At 35.3% G+C, this 26,398-nt stretch overlaps 1 protein-coding gene across 1 annotated transcript; it reads left to right on the forward strand.

The window, feature by feature from the left end:
* Nucleotides 1-3,631: 3,631 nt before the first annotated feature.
* LOC110102186 (autophagy-related protein 18c-like) lies at nt 3,632-25,216 on the forward strand. The gene is made up of 5 exons (XM_020830397.2): nt 3,632-3,897; nt 4,917-5,755; nt 8,001-8,256; nt 11,239-11,362; nt 24,752-25,216. The coding sequence occupies exons 2-5, from the start codon at nt 4,994-4,996 to the stop codon at nt 24,867-24,869; spliced, it is 1,260 nt and encodes a 419-aa protein (XP_020686056.1). The 5' UTR covers nt 3,632-3,897; nt 4,917-4,993; the 3' UTR covers nt 24,870-25,216.
* Nucleotides 25,217-26,398: the final 1,182 nt, after the last annotated feature.

Genomic DNA, 26,398 nt, shown 5'->3' on the forward strand with positions numbered 1-26,398 from the left:
AAACATTAATTAAGAAAGAACTCATTTATTGGCATTCTTGTGGACAAAGATCATTTCTCTAATCTTCTCTATGTTGATGATGTACTGGTATTTGACAAAACAAATAATGAGAAATTTCTCACTCATAAAAAATATCGTGACTCACTTTGGGGGAACCTATCAAACATACACATCAATGATGCCAAAAGGTCTATCTTATTCTCTTTATGTAATATCCTGAATTAGCAATTGTCAATTTTGTAGACTAGAGTTTCGAAGGAGACGAACATGATGAGCTATGAGGAGGCAAAGGATTCAAAAGCAAGGGAGATGAAAGGGTTGCATTGTCACAACCCAAGGCAACATAACCCTTATTGGTCGAGTCGCATTACATCGGATATGTGATAGACTAAGTGCCCAAGACCTACTTGGAAGAATTTTTCTTATTATTTTTTTATTATTTCTTCAATATTTACACTATAGAGGCACTCTAAAATCATCAAACATAAATAATAAGAACATCTACAACGTTTGATTTCAATGAACTATACAATTAAAAGAATAATATGCATACATATATCATAGTTTCATTTCTATTTCACTCAAAACACAAAATAACCCATGACAGACAAAAGCATAAAACTCCCAAAGCACATATAAGAAAACACAAACTTAACCATAATCAATAGTAATATCTAGTGAAGTGGCACACAGTTATTGTGATAACCCGAATTTTTAAAATGATTTTTTATTGAAAAAATCTAAATTTCAGGGTCGTGACTTGTCGAAAAAGGAAGAAAAGGACAGATATGAGAAAAAAAAAAGAGAAAAGCTGATTTTAGTCGCTGGATCGCTTTGCCGTTTTTGTGGAACTTGCTCCAATTGTGATGGTGACTCTGTCCCTACTTCTATTTTCAAATATTTTGATTTCAACAGTTTGATTCTCCCTAGAATTGATTTTATTATATTTTTCCTGTATTTATTGAACTTATACTATATAACTTTTTATATGATATCGTATTGATTAATATGGAGATTTTGATTGTAACATTTCTAAATTCACTGGATAAAATATAAGTTATTGAATTTTGTATGATTTTTCCTGAGTAGAAGTTTGAATTTTTTATTTAAGCATACTATTAATACAAGTATTAATTGAGAATGAATATAGATATGTGGTTGAGTAATACATGGTCATTATTATTGTTAAAAAATGTGATATTATATCTGTGAAAATTAAGTAAAAGTTTGGTTTCATTGACGTTGGCTAGAGACTGACTGATTTGTACATGATAATGGGCCTACAGGTTTTTCTTTAAATTATGATTTAGTATTATCCTCGATAGATTCATATGATACTGATTGGGAGATATAACGAGTTATTACTGTACCGATGGGCAAAGTGTGACAACTATATTTACTGAATCAATTGCGGTCTGAGTATTCTTGCTCTTTCTATTTTAACATATTCCTATAACTATTCTCTCATTTAGCACATCTTAATTTCATATAACCTTCTTACCAATTGGTGGAAAAATTAATACATCTCTATCTGAAAATAACACCCCTTCATGAAAAAATCTCAAACTATTGGCTGAAACTGTAAATTGCAACATTTCGTTTTGCATCTCTAATAGCAGTAAATATCAAAATCCTTAAGTTATATGTGAGTTGTTGGATGGTCCTAAAAATCATTAATAACATCAACCTATGCCTTCCTCCTTCCATTTCTCCTCATATCCGTTGTATCATTTTTATTGTACATATCTCTACTACCACTGAGTGCATTAAACGGTTTGGGCTAGGAAAGCCTACTTTTTAGAACTTTATTGATCATTTCTATGTGAATTTGCATTAAACTATATGAAGCAAATTTATATGGCATAAGAATTATGCATTGAGGTTTTCGATTTTTGATTGGTTAACATCAATTGGGGGTTTCTAACCGTCGACGCTGTTACTTGCGGGAATTTTTATTGCGTCCTCCCACCTGACGTAGAGCTACATCAAGTAGCCTATGATATGTCGCCACGTGTTTTTACTCTTGACCGCGCGGCCCGACGACCCGACCCGTAGCGGACCCGGGAGTTTGCGTAGCTCGGTATTACTAGGTATTGGTCGATTTTGCTCGACAAAAATGAAAAATACTATTATGTGACGACCAATACTGAGAAATACCGAGCAATACCGAGTTCTTTTAGGTATTACTCGGTATTGCTCGATATTGCTCGGTATTGGTCTTCATAGAGCGATATTTCTTGTTATTGTCAAGCAATACCGAGTAATACCGAGCAAATACCGAGCAATACGCGAACATAGTAATCCCGGATTCGATCCGAGTCGGGTCGTCGGGCCGCGCGGTAAAAAGTAAGTGCACGTGGTGACATATCATAGGCTACCTAATGTAGCTCTACGTCAGGTGGAAAGACGCAATAAAAATTCTACTTGCGGAGGCTTTCTTATTCAAGCTAGTCACAATTTTTGCAATGAAAATATAGAAAATGTTAATCACATTTTGTTTGGATGCGGTTATATATTTGAGATTTTATGCTCTATGCTTTTGTGCTCCTCTATGTTCTTAGCAGGATTGAATCTACTCTAATTTTTTTGTTACATTTCAAATTTGAATGAGACATCATTAATTGTTGAGAACTTATATTATCTTTCTATTTGTTGCTTTAATTACTATATTCACAGGAAAAGACACTATAAAATATGAGAATGTCATTGACAACCAATTAATAATATGAGCTATAAATCTCGATCTAAACATTAGGAAGTGGAGGAAATATTAAGATATCACATTTTTGCTATGACTAATGAAAGTATAGTCTGGCTTATGATGAATGTGCTCCATATTCTTGTCTATTATGACTTTGTATTTTTTGTTTTCTCATTGAAGCCGTTTTGGAATGGGCGAAAATTTTAACATTCTCAATTCAATTTTATATTTTTTCTCTTTAGTATTTTTTTTTCAATGTATGAGTTCTGTGATTAGGGAACTTTTATTTGGTCCGGTCACAGGACGTAGCTCTACGTTCGGCCGCTAGTAGAATCGCGTCACGCGTTCTCACTATTTACCGTACGCCCCGATAACCCGACCCGAAACGGACCCAGGATGGCTCGGTATTTCTCGATTTTGCTAGGTATTGCTCGGTATTGCTAGGTATTGGTCGATTTTGCTCGGCAATAACCAATACCGAGCAAATACCGAGCAAATACCAAGCAATACCGAGCAAATACCGAGTAATACCTAGCAATACCGAGTTGTACCGAGTTTTTCTAGAAAAACTCGGTACAACTCGGTATTGCTCGGTATTACTCGGTATTGGTCTTCACAGAGTGGTATTTCTTGTTATTGTCAAGCAATACCTAGCAATATCGAGTAATACCGAGTAATACCTCTCAATACGCGAACATAGCATTCCGGGGTTCCGATCCGGGTCAAGTCGTCGGACCGCGCGGTAAAGAGTAAGAGCATGTGACGACATGTTATTGGCGGCCGAACGTAGCTCTACGTCCGGTCAGAAGGCGTAATAATTGTTCATGATTAGGACATTTATCAGCCTGTAAGAATTAATGAAACGGGCTTACGCACTCTTAAAAAAAAAAGGAAAAATTCTCAGAAAAAACTTGCATTTTGAAGACCAGCGAAGCAAATAACAATATTTTCCCGAACTATCCGTTTCTGGCGGGTTAGGTTTCCTTCGGGCATGGGTGGAAGGAGAGGTTTGTGGCGCTTCACCGAAAGAATAGAGAGACGGCGTCCACGCTTCAGATACCCTAAAAAAGGGAGAAATAATCGTATTAAATAATGATTCACTTTAGTCCTTCATTAATTCATCTGAAAGAGAGAGAGATATAGAGAGAGAGAGAGAGAAAGAGAGAGGAGGCTGGAGGAGGATATGATCATCTGAGGTATTTTCTTCGGATTTCTTGTTCCGCACTTCTTCCTCCCTTTTATCTATCATCTTGCTTAACTTCTGGTTTTCCTTGATTTTAGTGCTGCGGGTTTAGGGTATGGGAAATAAATGCTGGATCAGCTTAGGAATTAAATCTTCTTAAGAAATCTGTTTTGAGTATTTTTTTCCTGGATTTTGGAGGAGTTTGCTAGCTTGTGATGCGATTCCACGTTTTATTTGATGGACTGTGTTGATGTATTTCATCGCTTTTGGCGAATTGTTTGATGTTTGTCGTGACCTGCTTTGTTTTGTTTTTCTTTTGTGTGGTGATGACGAATTTGCGGAGCTCATGTTAGCGAGATGGTATAAATCAGTTGTTGTATATACACCAGTTTATAATAGGATGGTACTGGCATGAGAGTTGTTTTATAAGACCGAGCTTTTATTCAATCCGTTTGTAATGCTTTGTAGTTATTTTTGAGAAAGGAGATAGAATGTTTGATTGGCTTGCTAATGAAAGCGCTGATGATGGCTGGTGGAGTTTCTGAGGTTTTTGTTTGTTCTCGTAATTAGCTGATTAGGGTTTTGACCCATTTTATTATCTTTGGTCATTGAATTTATCTACAGAAGCGCGCTTTTCCCCTTGACATAATCGTATTCCCTCCCCTTACCTTACTTGGGAGTCTTAGGAGTTATGAAACGTAAAATGTCACTGCCAAACAAGAGTTAATTGTTGAGAAATTGCTGAAGTTTTTTGTTTTTTCGCCAAGCTAATATTCAGTTTTGAATATGATTTGAACCAAATGCTTTGGATTCGAGACATGTTGGCATGCATTTTTACATATGCGAGTGAACACATGCTAATGTTACAAAGCCTAAAACTTTTGCCTGAAACATACAAAATAAATCTTGGTTTTTTGTTTTATTTTGTTTTTTTTAAATATCTGTCAGCTTTAAAATATTACATCTAATTCATTATTGTATAATTTTTTAATTTGTTAATCCTCCTCATTTGAATTTTATGCAATTCTGCAGCAATTTGGAGATCTGTTAGTTTGTTGTTCATCTCTGCATCATCTTATAGAGCATTGTTCCTTTTGTCATCTTTTATCATGAGCTCAGCAGTCTCCACTTCTAGAGGAATACATCTGCCATCGAATTTTGGTTCTTTGGGGTCACAAAATCCACAAACACCATCAACTTCTTTGGGGCAACTTGAAATGGATCCACATGAAGCTGAGGAAATTGAGCTACTATCAGTATCTTGGAACCAAGATTATGGGTGTTTTGCTGCTGGCACAAGCCATGGCTTTCGAATTTACAACTGTGAGCCATTTAAGGAAACTTTTAGAAGGGATCTGAAAAGTGGTGGCTTTGGAATAGTGGAAATGCTTTTTAGATGCAATATTTTGGCTCTTGTTGGCGGTGGTGCGAACTCGCAATATCCGCCCAACAAAGTTCTAATATGGGATGATCATCAGGGTCGTTGCATTGGTGAATTTGCCTTCAGATCTGATGTTCGTGGTGTAAGATTGAGACGAGATCGCATTGTAGTGGTTCTTGAACATAAGATATATGTGTATAACTTGACCGATTTGAAACTTCTCCACCAAATAGAGACATTAGCCAATCCAAAGGGACTTTGCTGTCTTTCACACCATTCAAGTACCTCTGTTTTGGCATGCCCAGGTCTACACCAAGGACAAGTTCGGGTTGAACACTTTGGTCTAAAGATGACAAAGTTCATCAATGCGCATGATTCACATATTTCTTGTTTCAGCTTGACTTTGGATGGCTTCCTTCTTGCAACTACAAGTGTGAAAGGGACATTGGTGAGGATTTTTAACACAATGGATGGAACACGCTTACAAGAGGTAAGTGATCCAAATATGCATATTGAACTTTGTATGTAGGTGCCATGCTTTCATTCCTATGGTTCATTATGAGTAATTAGATTCTAACAGAAAAACCTACAATGGCTGCTGCACTGTAGGCTAGTTCACTTGTTAGCATCGTATGCTTGTACTTTCAATTTTGTCAATTATAGGTTCCTTTGATTAGATATTATCCTTGTTCAAGAAATATTAGATCTTAAGATATGATATATCAATCTTACTCATATCGACAGAAGAATAGATATTAAAACAGCTCGAAACAACTTATCATTTCATATGCTAGTGTATGTACTATATGTACATTAGGAGGATGTAAATAAACCAAACAACTAATCAATTAGTGGAAAGATCTTATTCAAAATCCCTTTTTACCTAAAATTTAGAATTTTGTTTAAAAAGGTCGAGGGAGTGAGAATGGCACCCTCCCAACCCCCCTAGCATGTGTGTTGGGTTTCATTCTCTTAGATTGTGTAGCTTAGAATTTCATTATCATAGTAGTGCATAAATTATAATTTAATAAGAATACAATCAGATTGATTATGTTATATGATTTTGAGTCTTTTTGATATTAAAAAAGATATTGATGACTAAGTGTAGTATGACATAAATGAGAGCATTGAAATTTGGTTTGGAAAAATAAGGGTAGATTGAGAAGTGGCTATATTAAAGATATAGTAGGAGTAGAAGATAAGATAGTGAAAAATGAACTTAGGTGGTTTGGACATGCAATGGAGAGTAGAATGAGATGGGTGGTTGGAGTTAGTGTTGAAGGATTATGAAGAGAAAAAGGGGGCATAACAAGGATCTTATGCTATGGATAGAATTTATAGTAAAATATTTAAATTAATTACGATAACAACTTCTGTAATACTCAATATTTATTGATGGAGAATGAGAATTCATAATGCCAACTCCAAGTAGTAGGGGTAAGACTGATATGGTGTCAATGTGATAAAATAAGAATGTTAAGATAGATGTGTGATAAAATTATAAAGTATATGGTGATAAATAAAAATAATTGTATTGAAAGAATAGTTGGTACAATAATTATTGAAGACAAGATATTTGAAAATTTAAATGTTTTGGGCAATGGTAATTGGGGGTAAGAAGATGCTCTGATAAGATGGATAGATAGAATTACTTGGGAAGATTAGGAAGAAAAGATTGTAGGCCAAAAGTAGTTATGCTACATATTGTGGTTAAAGATATATAGAGTTAATTATGTAGTACCTAACCGATAAGGATGGTAGATACAACTACTCTTGGAAGATTTAGGGAGAAAAGATGGTAAACCAAAATTAGTTAGGCTATAGATCATGGAAAAATATTTGTAGAGTTAACATTTATGTGGCACTCAATATGAATGTATGGTGGAGGATTTACAAAGCCCAATCCAAATAGTTGAGATATGGTTAATGATGTTGATGGTGATATTTTATCCACTAAAGGTAGAGTGAAAGTTAAAGGGTGTAAATATTTTTTTGTTATAGCTTTTGGTTGTCATCTGTCTTTTTTTTGGTTCAGGTGTCTGGATTCTCTTATTTTCATGTAGGACAGTATAAGCGAAACATATAAATTTTCAAGCAATCAGGATGAATTAATGGTATACAATGATAGAATTTAGCTAAATGAAATGCCTGATCAGATGGTTGAGGAATGAAATTTGGTTTATAAAGATTGCGCTTTGTTTTTATGCTTACAGCTGATTGCGTTTTTTAGGCTTACTGGCTGACAGTTAAACATCCTCAACCTGTTATTTCAAGGACCTCAAGATTGAGCAAGTTGTTTTTTGTGGTCGTTAGTATTTTTTCCATATTCCAAAATGTAGAATAAACATACTACATTCTTAGCTTATAAAATGAGTTCTTTGTGCGCTTATTTTTAAATTGTATGATGATTTTGGAATGAGTTCTAAATCGTAATATGGATGTGGCAAAAACCTTAAGCTCCAGGTCAACCAGATCTCCTTATTTTGCCCAATGAATCGTGCTGTACACGAGCATTCATTTTTGGTTGCGTTGGAGTTGCTGTATGTGATATCTTTCCACTCCTTTTTGCTTACCTGCTATTAACTTGAAGTGGTGTAACATTTCATTTGTTTCAATTTTCGAGTACCAATTTTTTATTTTTCTGTTTGCATTTTCAACCTGTAAATGGCTTCCTTTTGTTCTCATAATATACTTTTTTATGACTATATAATATCTAATAAAAAATGTTTCTGTAGGTGAGAAGGGGTGCAGATAGAGCAGAAATATACAGTATTGCTCTCTCTCCAAATGTGCAATGGTTGGCAATATCTAGTGACAAGGGCACTGTGCATATATTCAACCTTAGGGTTCGAGTGGTAGGAGAAGATGCACCTATTCTACCTTCAGGTCAAGGACCTGCTTTGCTGCATCAAAACTCTGCAACTTCACTTGATGCATTGATATCTCCAAATACTGGCGCTAACCCAAGCTCTTCGTTATCATTTATGAAAGGTAAAAAAAGATATAATACTCTGATTAGCTCAATGACCCGCATTGTTGTTGAAAATTCCTACCTATGTAATTTTATCTTGGTTGCCTTTTCATTAGTTACAGCTGAATAATCGATATGCGCCTAACAACCCTGTTTTATTAAGCTTCCTAAAAGCACTTGGTTAAAACCCAACTTTCCTAAAACGTTAGGAATGAAGTTCTGATATGCACGTTTCAAAGATTAGTTGTATTTTACAGACTTCCTCTTGCAGTTACATGAATTGTCATCTCCTATTTTAGGCTTCAATTTTAAATTTTAATTCCTCTATGCATCGCTTATCTTCATAGTCCTGGGTTTTGTGTTGCTTTTAAGCCATAATTCCTACCTGTGATGGAGGATGATTTGGGACTAGGTTCACTAATACAATTAATATGACATGTACAATTTTTTTTGTAAAAGAAATGTAGGATTCGCGTATCACTAACAATCAATTACTTCAACAATTCACTTTCTGTAATTGAAAGCAAGCGATACTAGGGTTTAACCCAATTGATAATAAAATAATTAAAAATACCCTAGAATTTTAGCAAGTATTTGGAAACAAATAGAATCAACAAGCGAAACCATTTAATTTCCACAAATTAGATTTCTAATGTAACTTTTTGATTGAAATTAAGAGCATTAATCAAACCAACAACAAATTATGCAAATGAACTAGACAAGCAACGAATTTAGCAATGCAAGAAAAATTGAACTATACATTGGCATCAGAAGTTGACTTCCCTTGAATTTGCAATTCTACCTACCTCAATAAATCATACATTAAACTTGCAATGGAAAATTTTGAACATGAAAGAAAAAAATTATTCAAGCCAAAAGCTATAAATAACATGTCCTAGGGTGGTAGTTTATTCCGAAAAAAAATAAAGTTTTTGAAAGTTGTTGCAGGAATTATAGATTTTTCCTCAAAAAAAGCACCAATAATTTTCTTATAGCAGCCACATTTCAACAGATCTGGCTGTGAAAAGCTTCATGCCACAAAATTTTTAGAAAAACAGCAAGATAGTTGTAGGCAAACATAAGTGTGTAATGATCTGTAAAGTTAAGTTATGAAAAAGTTGTATCAAACATACTAAGTATTTGATACCAAGTTTATGTGGGATAGGTCAACAATGTCAACATTAGTTTTCCTAATGTAATTATCATGACACATAGGGTTTTCATGCAAAGTTAAGTAGAGGATTAATAGATAAACAATAATTAAGGGGGGTAAAGAAGTCGAGCTTGAGCGAGGTTGTTGTGTGTTTGTGCTCTACTCATTTTAATTTTGTTTTTTTGAAATTGGCTCATGTTTAACAATGTCTGTGAACATCATGTTCATCTTCCACTCGTTTTATTCTAGCAGAGTATGATAAAATCATTCTACTTATTAATTAATTAATTAATTTTAAAAAGTATGGCGCAAAAAATGAGCCGAACATGATCAACATGGCTTTTTGTGTTTCAGTATGAACTCATTTACTTAATGGATAAATCGAACATGAGCTGTTCGCGACCAACAAGGTTTTTTGATATCCCTTCTAATAACTAATTCCTTCAATAACTCATGCAATTGAACGAAAATTATTGATGCTAGAGTATGACCCTACTTGATAATGAAACGATTTAGAATATTCAAAAGCACTAGCAAGAATTTGAAAACAGATAAAATAAGTGAACAAAGCAAATTAAATTGCACAAATCATATAACTTGCGGTCATAAGATTGAAAGTAGGAAGTGAAAATTCTATTCCATTAAAAATATACGAATTACATGCCTTAGACTACTATTTTAGGCTAGTGGACAAGGTTGGCATATGATTGATTCTAATTTAAATTTAAAATAGTTCCACCAGATAAAAATATTCTTAATTTTAATCTAAAATCGTAACAGTCTAAGAACATTTAAAATTGAGTTTTCCAAACCAACCACGCATACCCCCAATCGCTTAAATTCAAGTGAAAGGGACTGCCAGAACTTATATAAGCTGCCAGAAGACTTATAACAGCACTATTTCATTTAATTCTACCAAGGGTAAAGCTAAAATTGAAACGAGGATAAGGCCAAACAACATTGCCTTCTTCATCAAAGAACTTAGTATAAGTCAGAATATCAACATAAATCCTGTTGTACAAATTGCAACCATGAACTGCCATAGAACAATCGAAAGCATTCCACCATTTTTCAAAATATAGCATATTTCCTTTTTTTTTAAAATGAATATTGCCATATTCCTCCATTGAATTCTAATCCTATCCAAATTCCACCACTTAATTGTTAGCGCAAACTAAAATCATGTTGTTTTATAAAACCATAATTCTAATGTAATGCTAAATGCATCATAGTGGTTAAATCTGATTTTTATCCAGATGTTTAAGCTTGAGGTCACGATTCAACAACATACCCCTCATGTGATAGTTATCCATATTAGTCATCACTCTCACTCAAACAAAATTTTTTAAGATCAAATATCAAGAGCTCACTCAATCACATGGACTTGCATGAGATCCACCCCCCATGAACTTTGATCAATCATGTTAGAAGCAATGAAGACCCATGATAGCCACAAATTACTTGACCACTCTATTTTAGCCAGGCCATCGGCACTGATACAAATGGTCAAGGAGATTGGACTGAAGGGGATCATAAGTTGGGTTTGATGGACTAGAGATCAAATTTGATTTTAACCCAAACAATTTTAGCCTATATATGCGGATTAGCCACTTGTTACTTCTACTCTAACATATTTTTCACACATACGGCGTGAAATTAAATAGTTTGTGTCCATGCGTCTTAACAATTTATATTAGACTTTAAATTATTTAAAGCAAGATTTAGTATTCGAAGGGAGAAATGGAAAACACTGAAGTTGAAATATTGTTATAATCAATCATTCTGGAAAGCAGTAGCTTTTTTCTTATTAGCACTGCATACTTGTTTTTCTGATACTGTAATTTTTCAGGGGTTTTACCCAAGTATTTCAGTTCCGAGTGGTCATTTGCTCAATTTCGCTTGCCAGAAGTTACACGATATTTTGCAGCATTTGGGTCTGAAAACACCGTAATGATTGTTGGTATGGATGGCAGGTACCAATCTATTCCAACTTATATTTTGATGAGAAGATATTCTATTATATAACTAGTGTTGCTTAAATGGCTAGCCTATTAAACCTGTCGTTGCTTTCCTATCTTTTTGTTATTGTTTTTCTAAGTAGAAGGGAAAAATAAAACTCTTTTAACGGTCAATACCGTAGGATGAAAATTAGTACCAAACAATTGCCAACTTTTTCTGAATCATTAACATCCCCGAATCTTGATGATTCTTTTCAATGTTTTATTTGTGAAATTTACAGCATGTAAAATTGAAATTCTTTAATCATGGGAAATGCGATTAATGTTTGATTTGTTCAACTGCTGAATCTTTGTTCATTTTTGTTGGTAAAGTAGCGGCTCTATTTCAGTTTCTTGTCGCTGTTTTGTTGCTAATTCATTGTAACTTTTTAAGTTGGCCTATTGTAATTTGAATGCCATCTCCCTGGTTTACCTTTGCAAATCTGATTTTAATGATCCCATATCTCTTCATTTTTCAATTTGAGAAGGTTTCTACAGTCTAAGTGCAGTTCCTTTCTGTTCATGATTGCTGATTTGAGGAGATTTGGCTGTTTTGTTTTCTCCTATTCCCGTTTTGGTACTCTAGCTGGACTTCCACTGTGGCGTTGTATCATCGGTGGCGCTGATTTTGACTTATGCAAACCATGCCTTATTTTCTTTGCAAATGTTTTCTCTCGTTGCTGCTCCCGTATCTGCACTATAGTTGAAGATCAGGTACCGTATTTTCCTTTTATATGAGATTTTATCCCTTAGCAGAAGCCCGACCAAAGATGGGAAAATCACCATTTTTGAATTTGGGAGGATGGGAAACTTTCAGTTTTGATATTTTATGCCATATTTTGTAAAACTATGAAGGGTCTAATTTTGATTATACATAGGTATCTAGTGAGAGAATTACCGAAGAAGAAGAAGTAGAGAGGTAACGAGCCAGAGAATAGAAAACTGGATATTATTTTCATCAATGAAATGAACAGGAAAAGCCCATAAATAGGCTGAACGAAGGTAGAGACGTAAATACAAATAAAAGGGAAAATAACTAATTTAAATAATATCTGCTAATAGCCTCCCGCAAATTAAGCATTCGGAGTTTGAATGTTTAATTTGTTTCGAAGATCTAGGAATCGAGTAATCGAGAAGGGTTTGGTTAAAATATCAGCAATTTGGTCTTTGGAAGAGATGTGTTCGAGCTTGATGTTGCCGGAGCCAATTTGCTAACGAATAAAGTGGTAGTCGATCTCGATGTGTTTGGTTCGTGCATGAAACACTGGGTTCTTGGCGATGGCCATGGCCGAAGTGTTGTCACAATGAATAGTGGTCGGTGAGAGCTGCGGAAGCTGGAGTTCGGAGGCAAGACGGCGAAGCCAGACGACTTCGGAGGCGGCTGCGGAGAGAGACCGGTACTCGGCTTCTGTGGAAGAATTAGCTACCGTCGCCTGCTTTTTAACTGTCCAGGAGATGAGATTGGGGCCTAGAAATGTACAGAAGCCGGAGACGGACTTCCGATCGGTAGTGTCAGACGCCCAGTCGGCATCCGAATAGGTTCGAAGATCTAAGGAACCCATTGTGATCGGTAAACCAAATGATAGAGTTCCTTTGACGTAACGAAGAAGTCTTTTGAGAGCCTTGAAATCTTGTTCGGTGGGAGATTGCATGTGCTGACAGACCCTGTTGGTTGCAAAGGCAATATCCGGTCTAGTGATAGATAGATACTGGAGAGATCCAGCCAGTCGGCGGTAGAGTGATGGATCCAGAAATGGGTTCCGGTTGGGTTCTTTCTGCTTCTTGATCGGCATGATTGGGGTTGGTGCGGCTTTGCAATCTTTAAAACCTGAATCATTTAGCAGTTGAGAAGCATAATGTTCTTGAGATAAAAAGTATCCGGAGTTGGAACGAGTCACCTGAATACCGAGAAAGAGCGAAATGTTGCCAAGCTGTTTGAGAGCAAATTGATTTTGGAGTTGTTGGAGAAGTTGCCAAATTGCATGCTCATCGTTTCCTGTCACTAAGAAGTCATCGACGTAAATAAGTAAGTACATGTGAATATTGTTGCGATGGAAAATAAGAAGAGAGGGATCGGAGCGACTAAACCCGAAGCCAAGTTATTGTAAAAAGCTGGTAAGTTTCTGAAACCATTGACGCGGTGCTTGTTTGAGCCCGTAAAGGGATTTGTGGAGCTTGCACACGGCATGGGGTTGGGCGGGATCGGTGAATCCGAGCGGCTGACGCATGAAAATGTCGTCGGGGAGATCTCCATGAAGAAAGGCGTTTGCAATGTCCAATTGATACATAGGCCATTGCCGATGAAGTGAGAGTGCAAGAAGAAGACGTATTGTAGGCATCTTGGCAACCGGGCTGAACGTTTCTGTGTAGTTGATCCCGAACTGTTGATCGTAGCCAAGAGCGACGAGACGTGCTTTGTAATGCTCGATTTGGCCATTAGGAAGACGCTTGATTTTATAGGCCCATTTACAGCCTAGTACCGGTTTGTTCGGGGGAGGAGATACTAGAGTCCAGGTTGATTGCCTTTGAAGAGCATCGAATTCCGCTTGCATTGTTGTCCGCCAATGTGGAGACTTGAGAGCATGGATGTAAGTGGTGGGTGTGGTTTGCGGATTGACCCGGGCAAGAAGATTAAACACAGATTTTGGTTTAAGGATCCCTGATTTAAGCCGGGTTTGCATGTGGTGAGCTGGTGCAGCGGGACGAATGGGAGATTGAGACTGCTGAGGGTGTTCAGAAGGAGATTGAGTGATGTTCGAGAGAGTAGGATTAGAGTTCTGAGCGGGGAAATCAGTGGTGGTTTGGGAAGCAGAGATGCAAGGATGCGTGGAAGGTTGAGGTAGGGTGGACGTGGGGATGAGAAGTAGAGGAGAAGTGGGTGAGTTGTTGACAGTGGAAGCAGTAGGAACCGAGCTAGACGTTAGTTTATGCGGGAAAGTTTGCTCATAGAAAATAACATGCCTGGATGTGTAGATGTGATCAGTCAAGGTGTTGTGGCATATGTAACCTTTGTGGTGAGATGAATAGCCAATGAAGACACACGGCGAGGATCTAGGAGCAAATTTGTCTTTGGAATACAGTTGCAACCACGGATAGCACAAGCAACCAAACGTTCGTAGGTGAGAGTAAGAAGGCGGGATACCTCGGAGGAGCTGAAACAGAATTTGATTTGATACAGATTTGGACGGTAGAAGGTTAATTAGGTGATTGGCCGTGGACAGGGCATACGACCAGAATTTGGGCGGTAAGGCAGATTCAAGAAGAAGAGCGCGTGTAAGATCCAACAGGTGACGGTGTTTCCGTTCAGCGATTCCGTTTTGCTCCGGAGTGTGAGGATAAGGGAGATGATGAATAATTCCATTTTCTTGTAAGTAGAGGTGGAACTCACGACTGGTGTATTCGCCTCCGCTGTCGGAGCGAAGAATTTTAGGAATTTTGTTAAATTGAGTTTTAGTATAATTGCAAAAGTTTTTAAATTGGATGAGGACCTCACTTTTGGTGTAAAGAAGATACATCCACGAAAAACGGGTGTAGTCGTCGATAAAGGTAACGTAATAACGATGACCGTCCAGTGAAGGATGCGGGGCAGGACCCCAAACATCCGTGTGCACAATTTCGAAAGGAGCTTTGGAAATGGATCTATTATTATTAAAAGCAAGTTTGTGGCTCTTGGCCTGGTTACAAGAATCACACATGAATGAGTTAGGTACATTAAGAATTTCAGGAAACAATCTAGACAGAACATTGTGGGTGTCTCTATTCGGATGTCCAAGGCGAGAGTGCCAAGTCTTTGAAGCTGTAGTGGTGGCTGTAAGAGCCGCATGGGGGATGGCCGGAGCAGTGCGTATGTGATAAAGTCCATTAAGAAGTTGTCCATGAAGCAGCGGATGATGGTCCCGAGAGTCCTTGATAACGAAACCGTTAGCATTAAAAGAAATTGTAACAAAATTGTCTGAAGTAAGTTTTGAAACAGATAACAAGTTATGCGTGAGAGAAGGAACATGAAGTAAATTGTTGAGTTTTAACTTACGAGCCGTATCCGGTAAGGGAAGAAGACCTTGACCTGTGTTAGTGATGGGTAGAGTGTTACCATTGGCCGTCGAGACAGTGTCCAAGCCCTGATAGGAAGTCGGATAGTAGAGTTGATTCGCATCTGGTGTCAGATGGGTGGAGGCGTCGGAGTCAAGAATCCAATCTTGACTGACCGGAGCCACTAGATTGGCGAGGAGGGCGCGGGGTTGTCTCATGTCTGTGGGCGCATACTTAGGATTGTTGCGGTGCCAACAATTAAGTGCGACGTGGCCAAGCTTACCACAAATCTGACATGTAGGCCATGCCGATTGCGGTGGATTGGGATAGTTGGGCGGAGGAACGGGTGTCGGTGTAGAGGGAAATTGGTTCTTGGGTTTGTTGTAGCGGCGATTGTTACCGTTGCGAGTGCGTGAGGAGTTGGATGATGCAGCATAAAGTGCCGTAGGAGAGGCGTTGCCGGAAGAATCTTGCAGAGTTTCTTGATGAAGATGAATCTCTTCATTGCATAGAAGAGCATAGAACGTATCAAGATCGATTGGTAAGAGGGAATTGCGGATGGTTGATTTGAACGAGTTATATGTCGACGGCAAGCCATTGAGGATGTGAAGCATGACATCTTCTGATTCAATCTTGGATCCGGACGCAGAGATGTTATCCACGAGCGTTTTGATGTGCGTAAGGTACTGTTGAACCGAGAGATCCTTCATTTGGGAGCGGTAGAGCTCGTTCTTGAGCTGAATCACGCGGGAGCGGCTTGTAGGTTGAAGACGTCGTTCAAGAACCGTCCAGGCTTCATGGGCGGTGGTGGACGTGAGAATATACGGTAGGATGGTTTGAGAAACCGTAGCAAAAATGGCAGCAAGAAGATTGCTGTCTATGAGCAGCCATTGTGCGTAGTCGGTCGAGGTAACATCGGACGGAGCTGGTACGGTGCCAAGAAGATGACCGATGAACCCATTTGCGGTGAACTGTTGAAGCAATTGAACCCGCCAGATATGGTAGTTGTCGGGTGTGAGATGATGAGGAGCTAGATTCTTGATATTAGAAACAAGAAACTTAAGATTCGGCGGAATCATAGGAGGCGGGTTGGTGCTGATCGTTTGGGAGGAGGAGGAGGGGGAGGAGGAAGGAGGTATGGAGTCCATGGGATCTTGTTATTCCCTGATGGCTCTTGATACCATGAGAGAATTACCGAAGAAGAAGAAGTAGAGAGGTAACGAGCCAGAGAATAGAAAACTGTATATTATTTTCATCAATGAAATGAACAGGAAAAGCCCATAAATAGGCTGAACGAAGGTAGAGACGTAAATACAAATAAAAGGGAAAATAACTAATTTAAATAATATCTGTTAATATCTAGACGTGGAAAAGAGAAATTTTGGGTTAATAAACTCAGATTTCCTCTGAAACTGTGTGTTGTGGCTTTGGAAGTCTTGACTTCGGAGGGATGATTCTCCTTATATCGGTGTGAGGAATGAATCTTCAATTTCGTGATTTCATATCTTGTTCCTTCTTCTAAATTGTTTTCATGATTGTGTGAGCTGGTTAGATTTTGCGATGTTTGATATATATTGGTTTCCTTCTTGTGGTATGAGTTTTAATTGCTACAAAATTTATATGCATTCTTAGATTTTTAGGGAATTTCAGATTTGGTGAGTTTTAAATTATCACTTGGAATGAATGATGTGTATTTTATGATTCTGCATTAAGATCGATTGCACCTACCAAAATTGAAAGTTTGGAACTAATAATTGTGGTCTTTTGTATGTTTTTTGTACATCTCATTTTAGAGTTACGTTAGTGAATCCTACATAGTAAGACGTCTTTCATCATTACAACTATACTCTGATCTGCCGAAATTCAGGCAATCTAACTATGGCATTGAATCTTGGAACTTCTCCACACCCGCTGATTGCGTTGCTAGTGTACTAGGTTTATTTGCCTTTCCTCATCTATTTTCTTATTATGTTGCCTCTTTCTTCCTTCAGAATTTTGAAGTCGTATGGTATAACATGGTCTTATAATTTTTGTTGATGAAATGATGTTGAGTGAATAATTAATCTTTCGGCTAGCTATCTTTTCTTCTCTGAATGGGCTCCCCTAGATCATCTGCATCTAAGTGATGACCATCACTTCAGCATCTAAATGATGATGACCATACTAGAACCAGTTTCACCATTCATCTATTTGTAGTATCTTACAGAGATGTATAATAACCGTACTTGTCGTCATTCCTAATGCTGAAGGCAGTATGGGCATTATTGTGAACTGCAGAAACAAAGTAATCTAGTTATGTGAAATAATTTCATTGTAGAAGAATTAGACAGCAGAGTATAAAACCTTCTAGAAAGATGCTCCTTAATGCCTTGATTGATTAATCTGCAGTACTATTGAAGTTATGATTGTTGGTACTTCCCCAGCAATTCATGCCCAAGTGCGTCAAATCTGAAGTAGCAGGAAGTCAGCCAACCCGCACCACCTGAATGTGGGAGTTAGGCTTAGGTGCACGATCTTGTGCTGTGATACCAGTGGGGTAGCTACATCAAATGAGCCCTTAGCTATTAATCTAATGAATCTAATCTCTCTACACTCTTCAGTGGCGATTTATACTCGATCCCCATCCACATACCATTTTCACTTTTTTGGGATATTTGACTGAAACTCAGTAGTATCGATGGAGCTTGGTTTGAAAGTCATTATTAAAAAATAAAATCTTTTAAACAACCTTCAAAATAGTATCAATTTTCATTCCCTAATCTCCTTAAACATTTATGCGGGCATTAATGCTCAACCCCATCCACATGCCACTTTCATTGAGGATCACATGCCTTGCACTTTTTTTTTTCCTCGACATGAAAAAAATACAAAAAAAAAAAAACCTGAAAAAAATTATTATTGAGTGCTAATCTACAAACTCTAGAATCTTAAGGGAAAAGGAGGATGCATAAAGGAGATTGGAGTCCAAATAGAGTGTATTCGTTATATATATATCTATATTGTGGTGAATAAAATGATTAACATGATTGAGTAACAACCCAAATGATTTGACACAGAAATCCACGATGGAAAATTGAGAATGTGCTTTGGATATCATAACTTGTAGAAAATCTTTATGAACCCAAATGATTTAGAATCTTTCTGCTCTTAATACTTGGTTGTATTTTTCAATAGTTCAAAATAAAACTTTAGTTTTAAGACCTCTTAAAAGTGTAGGATTTAGTTATGAGATTTATAATTAAACTTAATATGACCCATTTAAATGTCTTGAATGCAGGATTTCCTTATGCTTATTGAATTCTTTAAGCTTAGGGAGATCATCAATGAGATAAACCTCAAGTAGAGTTGTGCTGATATACTGATAAAACTATTTTGAAGTAGTTTTAAAATCAAGTTTTGTTGGGTTCATAAAGTTGAACCACATGAATCTCCACATGCAAAATTGGGCAAGCATGAGATGCATTATCAAAATTCTACTCTTGATGATTGTGTTGGAGACTTTTCCAAGTAAAAAGAGACAATTGTGTTATGCCTCTTTGGTAGGTTAAGCCTCAAAAGCGAGTAAAGAAAGGATTACATTTTGGAATTTAGGTGAATGGTATTAAAAACTATTTTACAGGATCAAGCAATCATCAAGTCTAAACCAAATAAGCCAAGTTTTAGGGTTTTGGGTAGACATCAAACCTGAAAGGGAACGGGCTGATTTGGACTACTTCTGGATCATGTTGCAACAGTTTATGCAGCAGAGCATGATCTTAATGTAGTTGCTACTGTAGCAAATTGTGTGCATTATAGTGGGGACTATATTAGTGATTTTTCTGGGATCGGGTATTGTAGCTGATCAGGATTTTAGTTTTTTTGTTGTTGTTTCATCTGGTGCCCCAATAAGGGATTGAATGATTTTAAATGTGAGTTTATTAAGGCATCTCAATGGCAACTTTTGATCAATAAAAATTTGAATTTTTATTTTCAGTCTTTTTGTACTGCTTGGATGTGTGATTTTTCAAGTGTGTAGTGCATGTGAGAGAACATTTTTGGTGGAAGGTATCTTCTTATATTGGCACGATTGGATTTTATCCACTTTGGTGACTTCTTTTCTTAATTTTTTTCTTTTATTTTTTTTTTTGGGTGTTGCAAGAGTTTTGATTGGTCAAATTTATTAAAACTGTAATTTTAATTTATTTGTTAAAAATTCAATTGCACGTTAATTTTGTGGTTTTAGATTTCTTTTTGATTCTCTTTGATTTTATTGATTATTCAGGTTTCTTATATTTTTGATTTTACACTAAATTAAGTTGATATTTTTGTAAGTAGTGCTCAAAAAAAGAAAACTTAGTTACATTAAAAATCTTAGACCTTTTGACGTCCTGCATCAAATTAGCATATTAAGTTTATGATTACATCTTCTCATCAACTCGAAGCTGGAAATAATTATTGCCTTGATAAAAAGAAATCACAAAATATGCAATTTAAACAAAATCTTGCTAGCTATGGTTCTTGAAACAATAATTTAACTATCATGTGGTTCTAAGTTATATTATTGCCTTCAACGGTAGATATAATCTTATATTATTTTTTAATTGGATTGATAATTTGGACTTGTTTGAATGTTTCATTCTGGCTGATCTGAAAAGAATTGTGTTCACTAAGTCAAAATTAGTTGGACACGCTCAATCATTTTAATGAAATATTGGCCCAAAATTTATTTGGTGGATGCGAAACATAAATTTATGAACCAGTATTTGTTATTCAATTATTAGAGAGACCAATTGCATGATCAATTTAAAAATTTATGAACCAGTATTTGTTATTCAATTATTAGAGAGACCGATTGCATGATCAATTTAAAATTGTAAAGAAGATGATTAGGTTGTCTTTGAGTATTATTCAAGATCTATAGGTCTTGTAGCTAAATTTTACTTGCTTTTAGATTATTATGTTCCTATTATTTATTTTACCAAAGGTTTTAACAACATTTACATATGTGCTAAGCTATAATTCAACAAATATATTGCATGAGGTTTTATGTATGCCTTTGGGTATTGAAGAATATTACAATCGCTCTCTTAGGACTTTATGCCTATAATTAATGTCCTTGAAGAAAATTCAATCTTCTTTAAAGCATATCATATACAAACAATTAAAAGAATCATCTATTCTTGAATTTTATTTAATTGAAAATACTGTAGTTCATGAGTATTATTTTGAGGATATTTTGGATGCAAATTTTATTTAAAATTATAATATTAATATACATATGATGATTTTGAATTTGAATATGCATCTATAATAGATCCTATTCATGAACCTAAAATTAGACTTATCAAAAGTTTAAATTGGGATTTAAAAGCAAAATTAAGTATGAGAACTTCTAAAGAGTGATTGAACCTATGCTTGAATGTGAAACCAATCCAATCTTGTATATTATAGTTGTTGAATCATTTGAACAATTTGAAAATGCAATTCTTGATGATTTATTGACATTGTTCCTATAGCCAAAGCCAATGATAAGATTGATTTTGATATAGTTTTTATTGAAAAATTATTTCATAGAAAAACCTTTTAGAGAGAGAGAGAGTTGAGTCAATTTTTTACAGAATTTTTTAATGATGAATGTCTTAAAAGAAATTTAAAATTTTATAAATCAGATTAATTCTAAAAGGTTATGGTAGTTTTCTTTGAAGATATTGTTTATTCATATACTTGTATCATATTTGTGTGATTTTTTTGTTTGTTTTTTTATTTAATTTTCTTATCTTGTTATCTTATAAGTTGTCAATATTTTAGAGAATTTCTTATTGATGAATGCCTTAAATAAATATAAAATTTAAATTTTATCATCAGGTTAATTCGTAAGGTCTATAATTTATCATAACAAATATAATTTCCTTTAAAAGAGATTGCCCTTTCGTGCACGCGCTCGCGCGCGCATATATATATATATATATATATATATCACATCTTAGAAGTAGTTTCAAGGTATTTAGGGAATTTATTAATGATGAATATCGTAAAACAAATTTAAAATTTAAAATTTATCTATTATGTCAATTATAAAAAGATATAATTCATCATAACTAATATTTATTTCATTTTTGTTAATTTTCTAAGAAGTAATTGCTTGTTCATATATGATATGGTGCTTATGTGCAAGGTTTCTTTTTATTTTCGTTATCATCACATCTTTTTATAAGTAGCTGTGTCTTTATTTTTATCCATTAGGATGTATATTAGTATATTAACATTTGCATTACTTGCTTCCTATGAGATTCATTATTTGCATGATTTGCAAGAAGTCATTCGCAGGACAATGGTTGTTAGTTATGACAATTATAAGTTTTTTGGTTGATGTTAACAAATACAACAACAACAACATCAAGCCTTTATCCCACTACGTGTGGTCGGCAAATAATATATAAAATTTAAATTAGGTGATAACGTCAAGATAAGTTTCAATCTGGATAAGTTTCATACATGCGCATTTAATAACTTAAACGAGAGAACACAAGATTAATTTAAATCAAGTAGCGCATTGAAACAAATGCTAAGAGATTAGAAATTTCATGAAGTTTTGATATTAATCTGGTCTTCAATGTGCCTAATATAATTTTATGTCCATGAATTTACAACTAATGCCTTGAATTCCTCTTTATTTCCTATACCTTGTCAATTCGCATAGAACAATTTGTCAGATTATTTAATATAGTTTGTTCTTGAAGTTATTTTAGATGATTAAATTATGTGTACTGTTGGTGGTGGATTCCATAGATATCTTATACACTAACGTATATATTTATATGTGATGATTGATGAATTACATTGTATGAAGCATATGATAGCTATGCATTTATTTTTGCTAAAATTCTTTGGGAGCCAATTCCTTTCGAAGCCTGGCAAATTAATGTAAACTCTTTTCAAAGCCTAGTTATATTTATAGCCATCGAATTCTCTAATAAAGAAATAAAAATTTACACAATGAGTCAACTCTAAACTTAGAATGTGAAAAAGATAATTCATTTCGATTTTAGATATAAAATATTTAAGAAGAGTAGAATACTAGTCCTTACTTAAAATATTATTGCAATTAATTAATAATTATTGAAAAATTATCAAAGATAAGATTGTTTAAAGTTAATATCTATTTGATTTTGTCGGTGAGGGTAGAGGAGAGTTTGGTGGAGTGATTTGCAGATTTATCTTGATTCCTTTAAAATTTAAGTTACTTTTATAGAAAAATTTAGTAATGATTTTTGCACGCTTAGGTTTCATTTGGGACGACTTTCTTATTACTTCTTAATGCCGCTTTTAAGTACTAAAAAATTATTTTAAGAAGCAGTAAGAAAGCCATCCCAAATGAAGCCTTAGTTTTATTTGTATAGTTAATGTTTTCTTCAATTTATGAAACTAACTTTAAAGAAGTTTGATACTCATCTGCTTTAATTTTGACTTTTTGTAATCGACTTGAGCTCTTTCAAAATGTCAATGGCCTCTTCTGATGTAGTCAAATATTTATGTACCTTTTTATGACTTTGGTTGATTATGTATTGTAATTTTTATTTTGGTTACCCTATGATGGAAGGAAACCGATGATCATGCTAGGTTGGTGCTCTTAGGATTGTCTCTCCCTTTCCTTCACTTTGTTTCTTTGGATTTTCCCTTGGTTGGCTGCTGGGTTGATTTCTTGTGTGCCTTTTTTTTTCCTCGTTTTTCCCTCTTGGTTGTTGTCTCTTAGGTTTCTGTGTTTATTGGTTGCTGTGTTGATGCTTCGGTTTCCGCCTTGACAGTTGTCCCATCAGTTTTTATATTCATTGGCGGTTGTGTTGATGCTTCGGTTCCCCTAGGCAGCTGTCCCTTCGGTTTGCTGCAGTTTTGTGGTGTTCCTAGTGGCTAGATGAGAGGTGCTTTAACTTCCTGTATTAATTGCTCTTTTCCCTATAAATAGGGGTTGTTTTCCTTCGGTTGGAGTTTTTAGTGAAGTGTTTGCATACAAAGCTGCGAGTTTTTAAGCTTGAGAACTAGCCTCCTTTCCCCTTTCCCTCTACTTCTTCGTCTCAATTTTCTGCCTCTTCTTCTCTTTCCACGGTTCCCACCCTATATGCATCCTTCTTCTCTTGTGAGCTTTGTGGTGTTTGCTGTCACGTTTTGGTTGGTATTTGCTGGAGGAGGGTAGACTTGTGCCAGATCGTTTCAGTGGTGGATTCCGGATTAGATCTTTTCTTTGAGCATCTATCCTAATTTTTTTGAGCTTTGCATGTGAGGTGACCACTTGGTTGTATTGAGGGTAGCCTTATTTACATTTTCTTATGTGTTTTTCCCTACATATTTTTTAAACTGCCTTCTAAAATTTGTTTCTACTTTTAGTTTTTTTAACATGTTGATGTTTATGTTTTATTGAAAGGAAGAATCTTTCTAATTGCTTTCCTAAGTATTTTCCATAAAATATTTAGAAACTTAGGTTGCATCATCTTCTGAATTAAGATCATTTACTGATGATTCAGTCGAAACAGGAAAAGCTATAGAAAACCTCAGTGGTAGGACCTCGGTTGTGGTATTCATTTTTAGGTCATATTGAGCTATTGTCACATTGTATTCATCAGCTTTTCGGCCAGCCTATCAGGACTTGAAAACATTTTATGTTTTGAAGATGTTGTAGAAGTGGACAGATTTTGCTTGCTATTTTTATGTTTTTTATTATCGAATTTAATCTTCTGAGGAGAAAATTGCTATTTTCTTAGCTTCAATGCAGGGTATACAATGATATTCAAAACCGATATCTTGAGAGCATATGGTTTAACCCTTTTTTACAATCTTACCAGATTTTGATAGGTTCCAGGCAATTTTTTTGTTAACCGCAGAAAGTGCTAACTGAATGATCTTAGATTAGTGGACTCTTCTGGGGACTTGTAGATTGATGTTTTACTCAATGAAATCATTACATCGGAGGAATTTCGAAGAGATTTGTTGAACTTAAATTTAATTTTGGTTTTTAGCTGTATCTAATCAGAAGATGAATTTAATAAATGTTATGTTTTTTTTTTCTTTTCAAAAACATTTTGCTAAATTAAAACAACATTATGAAGGAGAAATTATTCTATGCGGAGACCGGATGCAAAACACTGTTTGTAAACCAACCAGAATGCGCCACGTCAGCGGTACCGAGCACAGGGTGATGTGACGCATTTTAATTGGTCTCTGGATAGTGTTCGGCGTCCGCATAGAATAATTTTTCCTTATAAAGCAAGCTTCTCCTCGTTAAAGATTTTAAGATATTAACCTTATCTTGATTGTTGCCATTACTACATCAAAGTTCTTTTTTCTCTTTTCCATTGGCTGCAGTTTCTACAGGTGCAGTTTTGATCCTGTGCTTGGTGGACAAATGACGCAGCAGGAGTATGTTCGATTCCTCAAATCGGAAAGCCACCAGCCAAGATCAGCCAGCCAACTCGCGAGCTAATTTGCTAAACCAGCATTTTACAACAAATATTGTGGAACCAGAGTAATTTTTCCTTAAGATGCATATATTTTATACAGAGAGTTTGTCTATCCTGTAAATTAATCTCTAATTAAGGCTTCATTTGGGACTGTTTTCTTAATGTTTTTTAAAGCAATTTTTTAATACAAAAATTTTTATACTAAAAAAATTGCTTTAAAAAAGGGTAAAAAATTCATCCCAAATGAACCTGAAACTGTATGGAATTGATATCGTGATTACCCTTGTATAAACTCAGGGCTAATGCTCTGATGTTCTTGCAATTTATTGTTGAGGTTTTTATTTGGTGCTGGAAGCTCAGGCTTGGCTAACACAACGTTTCAGGATTCTGGTCAAATTATCATTAGTTATTTTCCAAACGCCAAATCTTCTTATTACATTTTATTAGATGTAAATATGAAAAAATTATCACTTGCGGAGAGCGGACATAGAGAACCGTTCAGTTTATCTTTGTGAACAGCTCACAAAGATAAATCGAACAGTTCTTTGGGTCCGGCCTTCGTACGTAATAATCTCTTGTAAATATGAGGGTGGAATCTCGAGCTTATTGTGTCACTTATGATTGTGAAAATCAGATCGAATTGGATGGTTAAATTGGCCTTCAAAGATGTTTGATTCTATTAAAAATCTATTTTGCAGAGAACCATTATCGAGCTGTTAAAATAGTCAGATTGCTCAATCTGTCAAATTGAGAAAAATCATAAAAGAGATGATGTTAAAATGTAATGTTTTTAAAATTTATTTCATGTATGTTTATTATCAGAAATTCATTGCATTTTAATAATTTAATTAATTTTTAGGTGTTTACATCATTACGATTAAAGTTTGTTGAATTATTTAGTTTTGAGCCTGAATCAATATAAAAACCTTAGTATCACCGGTGCTGGACTGCTTAAATGCTTAGTATAGATCAATATGTAAGTACTATTAGTCGATTAGTGAGATAATTAGCTTATAATTTACTATATTATTTGACTAGATTTGGGTTGCTTAAAAATTTATGAAGAATTCAAGGCATTCAAAAAATGTTTGATTGAATAATAAGGAAATGTATGTGTTGCAAGCTTGTTAGGCGTTGAAAGGAATTATGGGAATACAAATTGATGGTTGTGAAGATGAGAAATTATTCTGTGCGGAGTCGAGATAGGATTGAATGCAACAATACCTCACAGTCAACTAAATGCAATGATATATGAATGCAAGCAAGTACATCAAACCAACGGTGAAGGTGGATATGATGCAAGTATGTATAGCATGCAACAAACACTATGGTGTCCATGCAGCCGACAATAGTAGTACACTACAAGTATATTTAACCATGCAAGCAACAGCAAGCGACATGCCGTGAATTGTCGATTAATGTGTATTTACAAAGTACAAGACAAATACAAGTTAAGTGCAACTTAGTATCATTTGAATGCAAACAAATGCATCAAAAATCTTTACAAATGTTGATGAGAGATTTGGTAACCCCTCTACAAATACATATGAAG

The sequence above is a fragment of the Dendrobium catenatum genome, unplaced genomic scaffold, assembly GCF_001605985.2.
Source record: "Dendrobium catenatum unplaced genomic scaffold, ASM160598v2 fragScaff_scaffold_156, whole genome shotgun sequence".
NCBI classification, from domain to species: domain Eukaryota; kingdom Viridiplantae; phylum Streptophyta; class Magnoliopsida; order Asparagales; family Orchidaceae; genus Dendrobium; species Dendrobium catenatum.

Excerpts from the sequence above, each read along its gene's own strand:
- LOC110102186 (XM_020830397.2), top strand. The coding sequence starts at position 4,994 with ATGAGCTCAGCAGTCTCCACTTCTAGAGGAATACATCTGCCATCGAAT. Across the intron at positions 8,257-11,238 it reads TTCGTTATCATTTATGAAAG|GGGTTTTACCCAAGTATTTC; the intron begins GTAAAAAAAGAT and ends GTAATTTTTCAG. Across the intron at positions 11,363-24,751 it reads ATTGTTGGTATGGATGGCAG|TTTCTACAGGTGCAGTTTTG; the intron begins GTACCAATCTAT and ends CATTGGCTGCAG.